This window comes from Pseudophryne corroboree, chromosome 5 (genome assembly GCF_028390025.1).
Source record: "Pseudophryne corroboree isolate aPseCor3 chromosome 5, aPseCor3.hap2, whole genome shotgun sequence".
NCBI classification, from domain to species: Eukaryota; Metazoa; Chordata; class Amphibia; order Anura; family Myobatrachidae; genus Pseudophryne; species Pseudophryne corroboree.
Genome location: NC_086448.1, coordinates 15,177,605 through 15,190,963, shown reverse-complemented (window position 1 = coordinate 15,190,963; position 13,359 = coordinate 15,177,605). Strand labels below are relative to the sequence as shown.

Below are 13,359 nucleotides of genomic sequence, written 5' to 3'. Positions count from 1 at the left end.
CTGTCACACAGGTGATAAGGACAGGCGTCTGTCAGGGAGCAGCGTGTCCTGTACTAGTGTATGATCATTGTGTGCTGTCACACAGGTGATAAGGACAGGCGTCTGTCAGGAGCAGCGTGTCCTGTGCTAGTGTATGCTCATTGTGTGCTGTCACACAGGTGATGATAAGGACAGGCGTCTGTCAGGGAGCAGCGTGTGCTGTACTAGTGTATGCTCATTATGTGCTGTCACACAGGTGATGATAAGGACAGGGGTCTGTAAGGGAGCAGCGTGTCCTGTACTAGTGTGTGCTCATTGTGTGCTGTCACACAGGTGATGATAAGGACAGGGGTCTGTCAGGGAGCAGCGTGTCCTGTACTAGTATATGTTCATTGTGTGCTGTCACACAGGTGATGATAAGAACAGGCGTCTGTCAGGGAGCAGCGTGTCCTGTACTAGTGTATGTTCATAGTGTGCTGTCACACAGGTGATGATAAGGACAGGCGTCTGTCAGGGAGCAGCGTGTGCTGTACTAGTGTATGTTCATTGTGTGCTGTTACACAGGTGATGATAAGGACAGGCGTCTGTCAGGGAGCAGCGTGTGCTGTACTAGTGTATGCTCATTGTGTGCTGTCACACAGGTGATGATAAGGACAGGCGTCTGTCAGGGAGCAGCGTGTCCTGTACTAGTGTATGGTCATTGTGTGCTGTCACACAGGTGATGATAAGGACAGGCGTCTGTCAGGGAGCAGCGTGTGCTGTACTATTGTATGCTCATTGTGTGCTGTCACACAGGTGATGATAAGGACAGGCGTCTGTCAGGAAGCAGTGTGTCCTGTACTAGTGTGTGCTCATTGTGTGCTTTCACACAGGTGATGATAAGGACAGGCGTCTGTCAGGGAGCAGCGTGTGCTGTACTAGTGTATGCTCATTATGTGCTGTCACACAGGTGATAAGGACAGGCGTCTGTCAGGGAGCAGCGTGGCCTGTACTAGTGTATGATCATTGTGTGCTGTCACACAGGTGATGATAAGAACAGGCGTCTGTCAGGAGCAGCGTGTCCTGTGCTAGTGTATGCTCATTGTGTGCTGTCACACAGGTGATGATAAGGACAGGCGTCTGTCAGGGAGAAGCGTGTGCTGTACTAGTGTATGCTCATTATGTGCTGTCACACAGGTGATGATAAGGACAGGGGTCTGTAAGGGAGCAGCGTGTCCTGTACTAGTGTGTGCTCATTGTGTGCTGTCACACAGGTGATGATAAGGACAGGCGTCTGTCAGGGAGCAGCGTGTGCTGTACTAGTGTATGTTCATTGTGTGCTGTCACACAGGTGATGATAAGAACAGGCGTCTGTCAGGGAGCAGCGTGTGCTGTACTAGTGTATGTTCATTGTGTGCTGTTACACAGGTGATGATAAGGACAGGCGTCTGTCAGGGAGCAGCGTGTGCTGTACTAGTGTATGCTCATTGTGTGCTGTCACACAGGTGATGATAAGGACAGGCGTCTGTCAGGGAGCAGCGTGTCCTGTACTAGTGTATGGTCATTGTGTGCTGTCACACAGGTGATGATAAGGACAGGCGTCTGTCAGGGAGCAGCGTGTGCTGTACTATTGTATGCTCATTGTGTGCTGTCACACAGGTGATGATAAGGACAGGCGTCTGTCAGGGAGCAGCGTGTGCTGTACTAGTGTGTGCTCATTTTGTGCTGTCACACAGGTGATGATAAGGACAGGCGTCTGTCAGGGAGCAGCGTGTGGTGTACTAGTGTATGTGCATTGTGTGCTGTCACACAGGTGATGGTAAGGACAGGCGTCTGTCAGGGAGCAGCGTGTCCTGTACTAGTGTATGCTCATTGTGTGCTGTCACACAGGTGATGATAAGGACAGGCGTCTGTCAGGGAGCAGCGTGTGGTGTACTAGTGTATGTGCATTGTGTGCTGTCACACAGGTGATGGTAAGGACAGGCGTCTGTCAGGGAGCAGCGTGTCCTGTACTAGTGTATTCTCATTGTGTGCTGTCACACAGGTGATGATAAGGACAGGCGTCTGTCAGGGAGCAGCGTGTCCTGTACTAGTGTATGCTCATAGTGTGCTGTCACACAGGTGATGATAAGGACAGGCGTCTGTCAGGGAGCAGCGTGTCCTGTACTAGTGTATGCTCATTGTGTGCTGTCACACAGGTGATAAGGACAGGCGTCTGTCAGGGAGCAGCGTGTGGTGTACTAGTGTATGTACATTGTGTGCTGTCACACAGGTGATGGTAAGGACAGGCGTCTGTCAGGGAGCAGCGTGTCCTGTACTAGTGTATGATCATTGTGTGCTGTCACACAGGTGATGATAAGAACAGGCGTCTGTCAGGAGCAGCGTGTCCTGTACTAGTGTATGCTCATTGTGTGCTGTCACACAGGTGATGGTAAGGACAGGCGTCTGTCAGGGAGCAGCGTGTCCTGTACTAGTGTATGATCATTGTGTGCTGTCACACAGGTGATGATAAGAACAGGCGTCTGTCAGGAGCAGCGTGTCCTGTGCTAGTGTATGCTCATTGTGTGCTGTCACACAGGTGATGATAAGGACAGGCGTCTGTCAGGGAGCAGCGTGTGCTGTACTAGTGTATGCTCATTATGTACTGTCACACAGGTGATGATAAGGACAGGGGTCTGTCAGGGAGCAGCGTGTGCTGTACTAGTGTATGTGCATTGTGTACTGTCACACAGGTGATGGTAAGGACAGGCGTCTGTCAGGGAGCAGCGTGTGCTGTACTAGTGTATGTTCATTGTGTGCTGTCACACAGGTGATGATAAGGACAGGCGTCTGTCAGGGAGCAGCGTGTCCTGTACTAGTGTATGGTCATAGTGTGCTGTTACACAGGTGATGATAAGGAAAGACGTCTGTCAGGGAGCAGCGTGTGCTGTACTAGTGTATGCTCATTGTGTGCTGTCACACAGGTGATGATAAGGACAGGCGTCTGTCAGGGAGCAGCGTGTGCTGTACTAGTGTATGCTCATTGTGTGCTATCACACAGGTGATGATAAGGACAGGCACCTGTCAGGGAGCAGCGTGTCCTGTACTAGTGTATTCTCATAGTGTGCTGTCACACAAGTGATGATAAGGACAGGCGTCTGTCAGGGAGCAGCGTGTGCTGTACTAGTGTATGCTAATTGTGTGCTGTCACACAGGTGATGACAAGGACAGGCGTCTGTCAGGGAGCAGCGGGTCCTGTACTAGTGTATGCTCATAGTGTGCTGTCACACAGGTGATGATAAGTACAGGCGTCTGTCAGGGAGCAGCGTGTCCTGTACTAGTGTATGCTCATTGTGTGCTGTCACACAGGTGATGATCAGGACAGGCGTCTGTCAGGGAGCAGCGTGTGCTGTACTAGTGTGTGCTCATTTTGTGCTGTCACACAGGTGATAAGGACAGGCGCCTGTCAGGGAGCAGCGTGTCCTGTACTATTGTATGCTCATTGTGTGCTGTCACACAGGTGATGATAAGGACAGGCGTCTGTCAGGAAGCAGTGTGTCCTGTACTAGTGTGTGCTCATTGTGTGCTTTCACACAGGTGATGATAAGGACAGGCGTCTGTCAGGGAGCAGCGTGTGCTGTACTAGTGTATGCTCATTATGTGCTGTTACACAGGTGATAAGGACAGGCGTCTGTCAGGGAGCAGCGTGTCCTGTACTAGTGTATGATCATTGTGTGCTGTCACACAGGTGATGATAAGAACAGGCGTCTGTCAGGAGCAGCGTGTCCTGTGCTAGTGTATGCTCATTGTGTGCTGTCACACAGGTGATGATAAGGACAGGCGTCTGTCAGGGAGCAGCGTGTGCTGTACTAGTGTATGCTCATTATGTGCTGTCACACAGGTGATGATAAGGACAGGGGTCTGTAAGGGAGCAGCGTGTCCTGTACTAGTGTGTGCTCATTGTGTGCTGTCACACAGGTGATGATAAGGACAGGCGTCTGTCAGGGAGCAGCGTGTGCTGTACTAGTGTATGTTCATTGTGTGCTGTCACACAGGTGATGATAAGAACAGGCGTCTGTCAGGGAGCAGCGTGTCCTGTACTAGTGTATGTTCATAGTGTGCTGTCACACAGGTGATGATAAGGACAGGCGTCTGTCAGGGAGCAGCGTGTGCTGTACTAGTGTATGCTCATTGTGTGCTGTCACACAGGTGATGATAAGGACAGGCGTCTGTCAGGGAGCAGCGTGTCCTGTACTAGTGTATGGTCATTGTGTGCTGTCACACAGGTGATGATAAGGACAGGCGTCTGTCAGGGAGCAGCGTGTGCTGTACTATTGTATGCTCATTGTGTGCTGTCACACAGGTGATGATAAGGACAGGCGTCTGTCAGGAAGCAGTGTGTCCTGTACTAGTGTGTGCTCATTGTGTGCTTTCACACAGGTGATGATAAGGACAGGCGTCTGTCAGGGAGCAGCGTGTGCTGTACTAGTGTATGCTCATTATGTGCTGTCACACAGGTGATAAGGACAGGCGTCTGTCAGGGAGCAGCGTGTGCTGTACTAGTGTATGCTCATTATGTGCTGTCACACAGGTGATAAGGACAGGCGTCTGTCAGGGAGCAGCGTGTCCTGTACTAGTGTATGATCATTGTGTGCTGTCACACAGGTGATGATAAGAACAGGCGTCTGTCAGGAGCAGCGTGTCCTGTGCTAGTGTATGCTCATTGTGTGCTGTCACACAGGTGATGATAAGGACAGGCGTCTGTCAGGGAGCAGCGTGTGCTGTACTAGTGTATGCTCATTATGTGCTGTCACACAGGTGATGATAAGGACAGGGGTCTGTAAGGGAGCAGCGTGTCCTGTACTAGTGTGTGCTCATTGTGTGCTGTCACACAGGTGATGATAAGGACAGGCGTCTGTCAGGGAGCAGCGTGTGCTGTACTAGTGTATGTTCATTGTGTGCTGTCACACAGGTGATGATAAGAACAGGCGTCTGTCAGGGAGCAGCGTGTCCTGTACTAGTGTATGCTCATTGTGTGCTGTTACACAGGTGATGATAAGGACAGGCGTCTGTCAGGGAGCAGCGTGTGCTGTACTAGTGTATGCTCATTGTGTGCTGTCACACAGGTGATGATAAGGACAGGCGTCTGTCAGGGAGCAGCGTGTCCTGTACTAGTGTATGGTCATTGTGTGCTGTCACATAGGTGATGATAAGGACAGGCGTCTGTCAGGGAGCAGCGTGTGCTGTACTATTGTATGCTCATTGTGTGCTGTCACACAGGTGATGATAAGGACAGGCGTCTGTCAGGGAGCAGCGTGTGCTGTACTAGTGTATGTTCATAGTGTGCTGTCACACAGGTGATGATAAGGACAGGCGTCTGTCAGGGAGCAGCGTGTGCTGTACTAGTGTATGTTCACAGTGTGCTGTCACACAGGTGATGATAAGGTCAGGCGCCTGTCAGGGAGCAGCGTGTTCTGTACTAGTGTATGTTCATAGTGTGCTGTCACACAGGTGATGATAAGGACAGGCGCCTGTCAGGGAGCAGCGTGTTCTGTACTAGTGTATGTTCATTGTGTGCTGTCACACAGGTTATGATAAGGACAGGCGTCTGTCAGGGAGCAGCGTGTGCTGTACTAGTGTATGCTCATTGTGTGCTGTCACACAGGTGATGATAAGGACAGGCGTCTGTCAGGGAGCAGCGTGTCCTGTACTAGTGTATGCTCATTGTGTGCTTTCACACAGGTGATGATAAGGACAGGCGTCTGTCAGGGAGCAGCGTGTCCTGTACTAGTGTATGCTCATTGTGTGCTGTCACACAGGTGATGATAAGGACAGGTGTCTGTCAGGGAGCAGCGTGTCCTGTACTAGTGTATGCTCATAGTGTGCTGTCACACAGGTGATGATAAGGACAGGCGTCTGTCAGGGAGCAGCGTGTGCTGTACTAGTGTGTGCTCATTGTGTGCTGTCACACAGGTGATGATAAGGACAGGCGTCTGTCAGGGAGCAGCGTGTCCTGTACTAGTGTATGCTCATAGTGTGTTGTCACACAGGTGAGGAAGCTCAGCTCTGCCAGGAAAAGATGGACGCCCTGCGGGTCAGGTATATCATTATAGCCCAGAGCGCTGGTGACATCCTGAAGAGACTGGATCAGGCTGTGGAGATCTCAGCGCATCTAGACCCATCCCAGGAAGATGTCTCCCTCTGGCTGGGGCGTATGGAGAAGGTGGCGTCCTCCGTTAGCAGTGGTGGTGAAGGAGAGCGGAGCACGCTGAGTGCCAGTGACACAGAAAAGGTGTGAGCCTACTGATCCCTGTCCTGCTGGTGGTACTGGTGCAGTGGCCTTCTCCTATATCAGATCAGTGCCCCCGCCTGCCTTATATCAGCGCTGTGCCCCCCATCCCTATACTGTATGAGTGCTGTGCCCCCCATCCCTATACTGTATGAGTGCTGTGCCTCCCATCCCTATACTGTATGAGCGCTGTGCCCCCCATCCCTATACTGTATGAGTGCTGTGCCCCCCATCCCTATACTGTATGAGCGCTGTGCCCCCCATCCCTATACTGTATGAGCGCTGTGCCCCCCATCCCTATACTGTATGAGTGCTGTGCCCCCCATCCCTATACTGTATGAGTGCTGTGCCCCCCATCCCTATACTGTATGAGCGCTATGCCCCCCATCCCTATACTGTATGAGCGCTGTGCCTCCATCCTTATACTGTATGAGTGCTGTGCCCCCCATCCCTATACTGTATGAGCGCTGTGCCCCCCATCCCTATACTGTATGAGCGCTGTGCCCCCCATCCCTATACTGTATGAGCGCTGTGCCCCCCATCCCTATACTGTATGAGCACTGTGCCCCCATCCTTATACTGCATGAGTGCTGTGCCCCCCATCCCTATACTGTATGAGCGCTGTGCCCCCCATCCCTATACTGTATGAGCGCTGTGCCCCCCATCCCTATACTGTATGAGTGCTGTGCCCCCCATCCCTATACTGTATGAGTGCTGTGCCCCCCATCCCTATACTGTATGAGCGCTGTGCCCCCATCCCTATACCGTATGAGCGCTGTGCCTCCATCCTTATACTGTATGAGTGCTGTGCCCCCCATCCCTATACTGTATGAGCGCTGTGCCCCCCATCCCTATACTGTATGAGCGCTGTGCCCCCCATCCTTATACTGTATGAGCGCTGTGCCCCCCATCCCTATACTGTATGAGCACTGTGCCCCCATCCTTATACTGCATGAGCACTGTGCCCCCATCCTTATACTGTATGAGCACTGTACCCCCCATCCTTATACCATATGAGCACTGTGCCCCCATCCTTATACTGTATGAGCACTGTGCCCCCATCCTTATACTGTATGAGCACTGTGCCCCCATCTTTATACTGTATGAGCGTTGTGCCCCTATCTTTATACTGCATGAGCACTGTGCTCCCCATACTTATACTGCATGAGTGCTGTGCCCCCCATCCTTATACTGTATAAGCGCTGTGCCCCCATCCTTATACTGCATGAACGCTGTACCCCCCATCCTTATACTGCATGAGCGCTGTGCCCCCATCCTTATACTGCATGAGCGCTGTGCCCCCATCCTTATACTGCATGAGCGCTGTGCCCCCATCCTTATACTGCATGAGCGCTGTGCCCCCATCCTTATACTGCATGAGCGCTGTGCCCCCATCCTTATACCGTATGAGCACTGTGCCCCCATCCTTATACTGCATGAGCGCTGTGCCCCCATCCTTATACTGTATGAGCACTGTGCCCCCATCCTTATACTGCATGAGCACTGTGCATGAGTGCTGTGCCCCCCATCCTTATACTGTATAAGCGCTGTGCCCCCATCCTTATACTGCATGAACGCTGTACCCCCCATCCTTATACTGTATAAGCGCTGTGCCTCCCATCCTTATACTGCATGAACGCTGTACCCCCCATCCTTATACTGTATAAGCGCTGTGCCTCCCATCCTTATACTGCATGAACGCTGTACCCCCCATCCTTATACTGCATGAGCGCTGTGCCCCCCATCCTTATACTGTATAAGCGCTGTGCCCCCATCCTTATACTGCATGAGCGCTGTGCCCCCATACTTATACTGTATGAGTGCTGTGCCCCCCATCCTTATACTGCATGAGCGCTGTGCCCCCCATCCTTATACTGCATGAGCGCTGTGCCCCCATCCTTATACTGCATGAACGCTGTACCCCCCATCCTTATACTGCATGAACGCTGTACCCCCCATCCTTATACTGCATGAGCGCTGTGCCCCCCATCCTTATACTGCATGAGCGCTGTGCCCCCATCCTTATACTGCATGAGCGCTGTGCCCCCATCCTTATACTGCATGAGCACTGTGCCCCCATCCTTATACTGCATGAGCACTGTGCCCCCATCCTTATACTGCATGAGCGCTGTGCCCCCATCCTTATACTGCATGAGCGCTGTGCCCCCATCCTTATACTGCATGAGCACTGTGCCCCCATCCTTATACTGCATGAGCGCTGTGCCCCCATCCTTATACTGCATGAGCGCTGTGCCCCCATCCTTATACTGCATGAGCACTGTGCCCCCATCCTTATACTGCATAAGCGCTGTGCCCCCATCCTTATACTGTATGAGCACTGTGCCCCCCATCCTTATACCGTATGAGCACTGTGCCCCCATCCTTATACTGCATGAGCACTGTGCCCCCATCCTTATACTGCATGAGCACTGTGCCCCCATCCTTATACCGTATGAGCACTGTACCCCCATCCTTATACTGCATGAGCGCTGTGCCCCCCATCCTTATACCGTATGAGCGCTGTGCCCCCATACTTATACTGCATGAGTGCTGTGCCCCCCATCCTTATACTGTATAAGCGCTGTGCCCCCATCCTTATACTGCATGAACGCTGTACCCCCCATCCTTATACTGCATGAGCGCTGTGCCCCCATCCTTATACTGCATGAGCGCTGTGCCCCCATCCTTATACTGCATGAGCGCTGTGCCCCCATCCTTATACTGCATGAGCGCTGTGCCCCCATCCTTATACTGCATGAGCGCTGTGCCCCCATCCTTATACCGTATGAGCACTGTGCCCCCATCCTTATACTGCATGAGCGCTGTGCCCCCCATCCTTATACTGTATGAGCGCTGTGCCCCCCATCCTTATACTGCATGAGCACTGTGCCCCCATCCTTATACTGCATGAGCACTGTGCCCCCATCCTTATACCGTATGAGCACTGTGCCCCCATCCTTATACTGCATGAGCGCTGTGCCCCCCATCCTTATACCGTATGAGCGCTGTGCCCCCATACTTATACTGCATGAGTGCTGTGCCCCCCATCCTTATACTGTATAAGCGCTGTGCCCCCATCCTTATACTGCATGAACGCTGTACCCCCCATCCTTATACTGCATGAGCGCTGTACCCCCCATCCTTATACTGCATGAGCGCTGTGCCCCCATCCTTATACTGCATGAACGCTGTACCCCCCATCCTTATACTGCATGAGCGCTGTGCCCCCATCCTTATACTGCATGAGCGCTGTGCCCCCATCCTTATACTGCATGAGCGCTGTGCCCCCATCCTTATACTGCATGAGCGCTGTGCCCCCATCCTTATACTGCATGAGCGCTGTGCCCCCATCCTTATACCGTATGAGCACTGTGCCCCCATCCTTATACTGCATGAGCGCTGTGCCCCCATCCTTATACTGTATGAGCACTGTGCCCCCATCCTTATACTGCATGAGCACTGTGCATGAGTGCTGTGCCCCCCATCCTTATACTGTATAAGCGCTGTGCCCCCATCCTTATACTGCATGAACGCTGTACCCCCCATCCTTATACTGCATGAACGCTGTACCCCCCATCCTTATACTGCATGAACGCTGTACCCCCCATCCTTATACTGCATGAGCGCTGTGCCCCCCATCCTTATACTGTATAAGCGCTGTGCCTCCCATCCTTATACTGCATGAGCGCTGTACCCCCCATCCTTATACTGCACGAGCGCTGTGCCCCCCATCCTTATACTGTATAAGCGCTGTGCCCCCATCCTTATACTGCATGAGCGCTGTGCCCCCATACTTATACTGTATGAGTGCTGTGCCCCCCATCCTTATACTGCATGAGCGCTGTGCCCCCCATCCTTATACTGCATGAGCGCTGTGCCCCCATCCTTATACTGCATGAACGCTGTACCCCCATCCTTATACTGCATGAACGCTGTACCCCCCATCCTTATACTGCATGAGCGCTGTGCCCCCCATCCTTATACTGCATGAGCGCTGTGCCCCCATCCTTATACTGCATGAGCGCTGTGCCCCCATCCTTATACTGCATGAGCACTGTGCCCCCATCCTTATACTGCATGAGCGCTGTGCCCCCATCCTTATACTGCATGAGCGCTGTGCCCCCATCCTTATACTGCATGAGCACTGTGCCCCCATCCTTATACTGCATGAGCACTGTGCCCCCATCCTTATACTGCATGAGCGCTGTGCCCCCATCCTTATACTGCATGAGCACTGTGCCCCCATCCTTATACTGCATGAGCACTGTGCCCCCATCCTTATACTGCATGAGCGCTGTGCCCCCATCCTTATACTGTATGAGCACTGTGCCCCCCATCCTTATACCGTATGAGCACTGTGCCCCCATCCTTATACTGCATGAGCACTGTGCCCCCATCCTTATACTGCATGAGCACTGTGCCCCCATCCTTATACCGTATGAGCACTGTGCCCCCATCCTTATACTGCATGAGCGCTGTGCCCCCCATCCTTATACTGTATGAGCGCTGTGCCCCCATACTTATACTGCATGAGTGCTGTTCCCCCCATCCTTATACTGTATAAGCGCTGTGCCCCCATCCTTATACTGCATGAACGCTGTACCCCCCATCCTTATACTGCATGAGCGCTGTGCCCCATCCTTATACTGCATGAGCGCTGTGCCCCCATCCTTATACTGCATGAGCGCTGTGCCCCCATCCTTATACTGCATGAGCGCTGTGCCCCCATCCTTATACTGCATGAGCGCTGTGCCCCCATCCTTATACCGTATGAGCACTGTGCCCCCATCCTTATACTGCATGAGCGCTGTGCCCCCCATCCTTATACTGTATGAGCGCTGTGCCCCCCATCCTTATACTGCATGAGCGCTGTGCCCCCATCCTTATACTGTATGAGCACTGTGCCCCCATCCTTATACTGCATGAGCACTGTGCCCCCATCCTTATACTGTATGAGCACTGTGCCCCCCATCCTTATACCGTATGAGCACTGTGCCCCCATCCTTATACTGTATGAGCACTGTGCCCCCATCCTTATACTGTATGAGCACTGTGCCCCCATCCTTATACTGTATGAGCACTGTGCCCCCCATACTTATACCGTATGAGCACTGTGCCCCCATCTTTATACTGTATGAGCACTGTGCCCCCCATCCTTATACCGTATGAGCGCTGTGCCCCCATCCTTATACTGCATGAGCGCTGTGCCCCCATACTTATACTGCATGAGCGCTGTGCCTCCATACTTATACTGCATGAGTGCTGTGCCCCCCATCCTTATACTGTATAAGCGCTGTGCCCCCATCCTTATACTGCATGAACGCTGTACCCCCCATCCTTATACTGCATGAACGCTGTACCCCCCATCCTTATACTGCATGAACGCTGTACCCCCCATCCTTATACTGCATGAGCGCTGTGCCCCCCATCCTTATACTGTATAAGCGCTGTGCCCCCCATCCTTATACAGTATGAGTGCTGTGCCCCCCATTCATATACTGTATGAGCGCTGTGCCCCCCATCCTTATACTGCATAAGCGCTGTGCCCCCATCTTTATACTGCATGAGCGCTGTGCCCCCCATCCCTATACTGTATGAGTGCTGTGCCCCCCATCCTTATACTGCATGAGCACTGTGCCCCCCATCCCTATACTGTATGAGCACTGTGCCCCCCATCCTTATACTGCATAAGCGCTGTGCCCCCATCTTTATACTGTATGAGCGTTGTGCCCCTATCCTTATACTGCATGAGCACTGTGCCCCCCATCCTTATACTGTATGAGCACTGTGCCCCCCATCCCTATACTGTATGAGCACTGTGCCCCCATCCTTATACTGTATGAGCGTTGTGCCCCCATCCTTATACTGTATAAGCGCTGTGCCCCCCATCCTTATACTGTATGAGTGCTGTTCCCCACATCCTTATGTGAGTGCAGTGACCCCATCCTCCCTACATGAGTGCAGTGACCCCAGCCTCCCTACATGAGTGCAGTGACCCCCATCTTCCCTACATGAGTGCAGTGACCCCAGCCTCCCCTCCCTACATGAGAGTTCAGTGACCCCATCCTCCCTACATGAGAGTGCAGTGACCCCATCCTCCCTACATGAGAGTGCAGTGACCCCATCCTCCCTACATGAGAGTGCAGTGACCCCATCCTCCCTACATGAGAGTGCAGTGACCCCATCCTCCCTACATGAGAGTGCAGTGACCCATCCTCCCTACATGAGTGCAGTGACCCATCCTCCCTACATGAGTGCAGTGACCCCATCCTCCCTACATGAGAGTGCAGTTATCCCAGCCTCCCTACATGAGAGTGCAGTGACCCTAGCCTCCCTACATGAGAGTGCAGTGACCCTAGCCTCCCTACATGAGAGTGCAGTGACCCCAGCCTCCCTACATGAGAGTGCAGTGACCCCAGCCTCCCTACATGAGAGTGCAGTGACCCCAGCCTCCCTACATGAGAGTGCAGTGACCCCAGCCTCCCTACATGAGTGCAGTGACCCCAGCCTCCCTACATGAGAGTGCAGTGAACCCAGCCTCCCTACATGAGTGCAGTGAACCCAGCCTCCCTACATGAGTGCAGTGACCCAGTCTCCCTACATGAGTGCAGTTATCCCAGCCTCCTTACATGAGAGTGCAGTGACCCTATCCTCCCTACATGAGAGTGCAGTGACCCCAGCCTCCCTACATGAGAGTGCAGTGACCCCAGCCTCCCTACATGAGAGTGCAGTGACCCCAGCCTCCCTACATGAGAGTGCAGTGACCCCAGCCTCCCTACATGAGAGTGCAGTGACCCCAGCCTCCCTACATGAGAGTGCAGTGACCCCAGCCTCCCTACATGAGAGTGCAGTTATCCCAGCCTCCCTACATGAGAGTGCAGTGAACCCAGCCTCCCTACATGAGTGCAGTGACCCAGTCTCCCTACATGAGTGCAGTTATCCCAGCCTCCCTACATGAGAGTGCAGTGACCCTATCCTCCCTACATGAGAGTGCAGTGAACCCAGCCTCCCTACATGAGAGTGCAGTGACCCCAGCCTCCCTACATGAGAGTGCAGTGACCCCAGCCTCCCTACATGAGAGTGCAGTGACCCCAGCCTCCCTACATGAGAGTGCAGTGAACCCAGCCTCCCTA

At 53.0% G+C, this 13,359-nt stretch overlaps 1 protein-coding gene across 1 annotated transcript in view; it reads left to right on the top strand.

Annotated features, from left to right (window-relative positions):
* The window catches only part of PLEC (plectin), a 647,147-nt gene that overhangs the window by 463,110 nt on the left and 170,678 nt on the right, over positions 1 to 13,359 (top strand). The window contains exon 41 of the mRNA XM_063924739.1: positions 5,988 to 6,229. Coding sequence (XP_063780809.1) covers positions 5,988 to 6,229 — 242 coding nt within the window. The remainder of the gene's footprint in view (positions 1 to 5,987; positions 6,230 to 13,359) is intronic.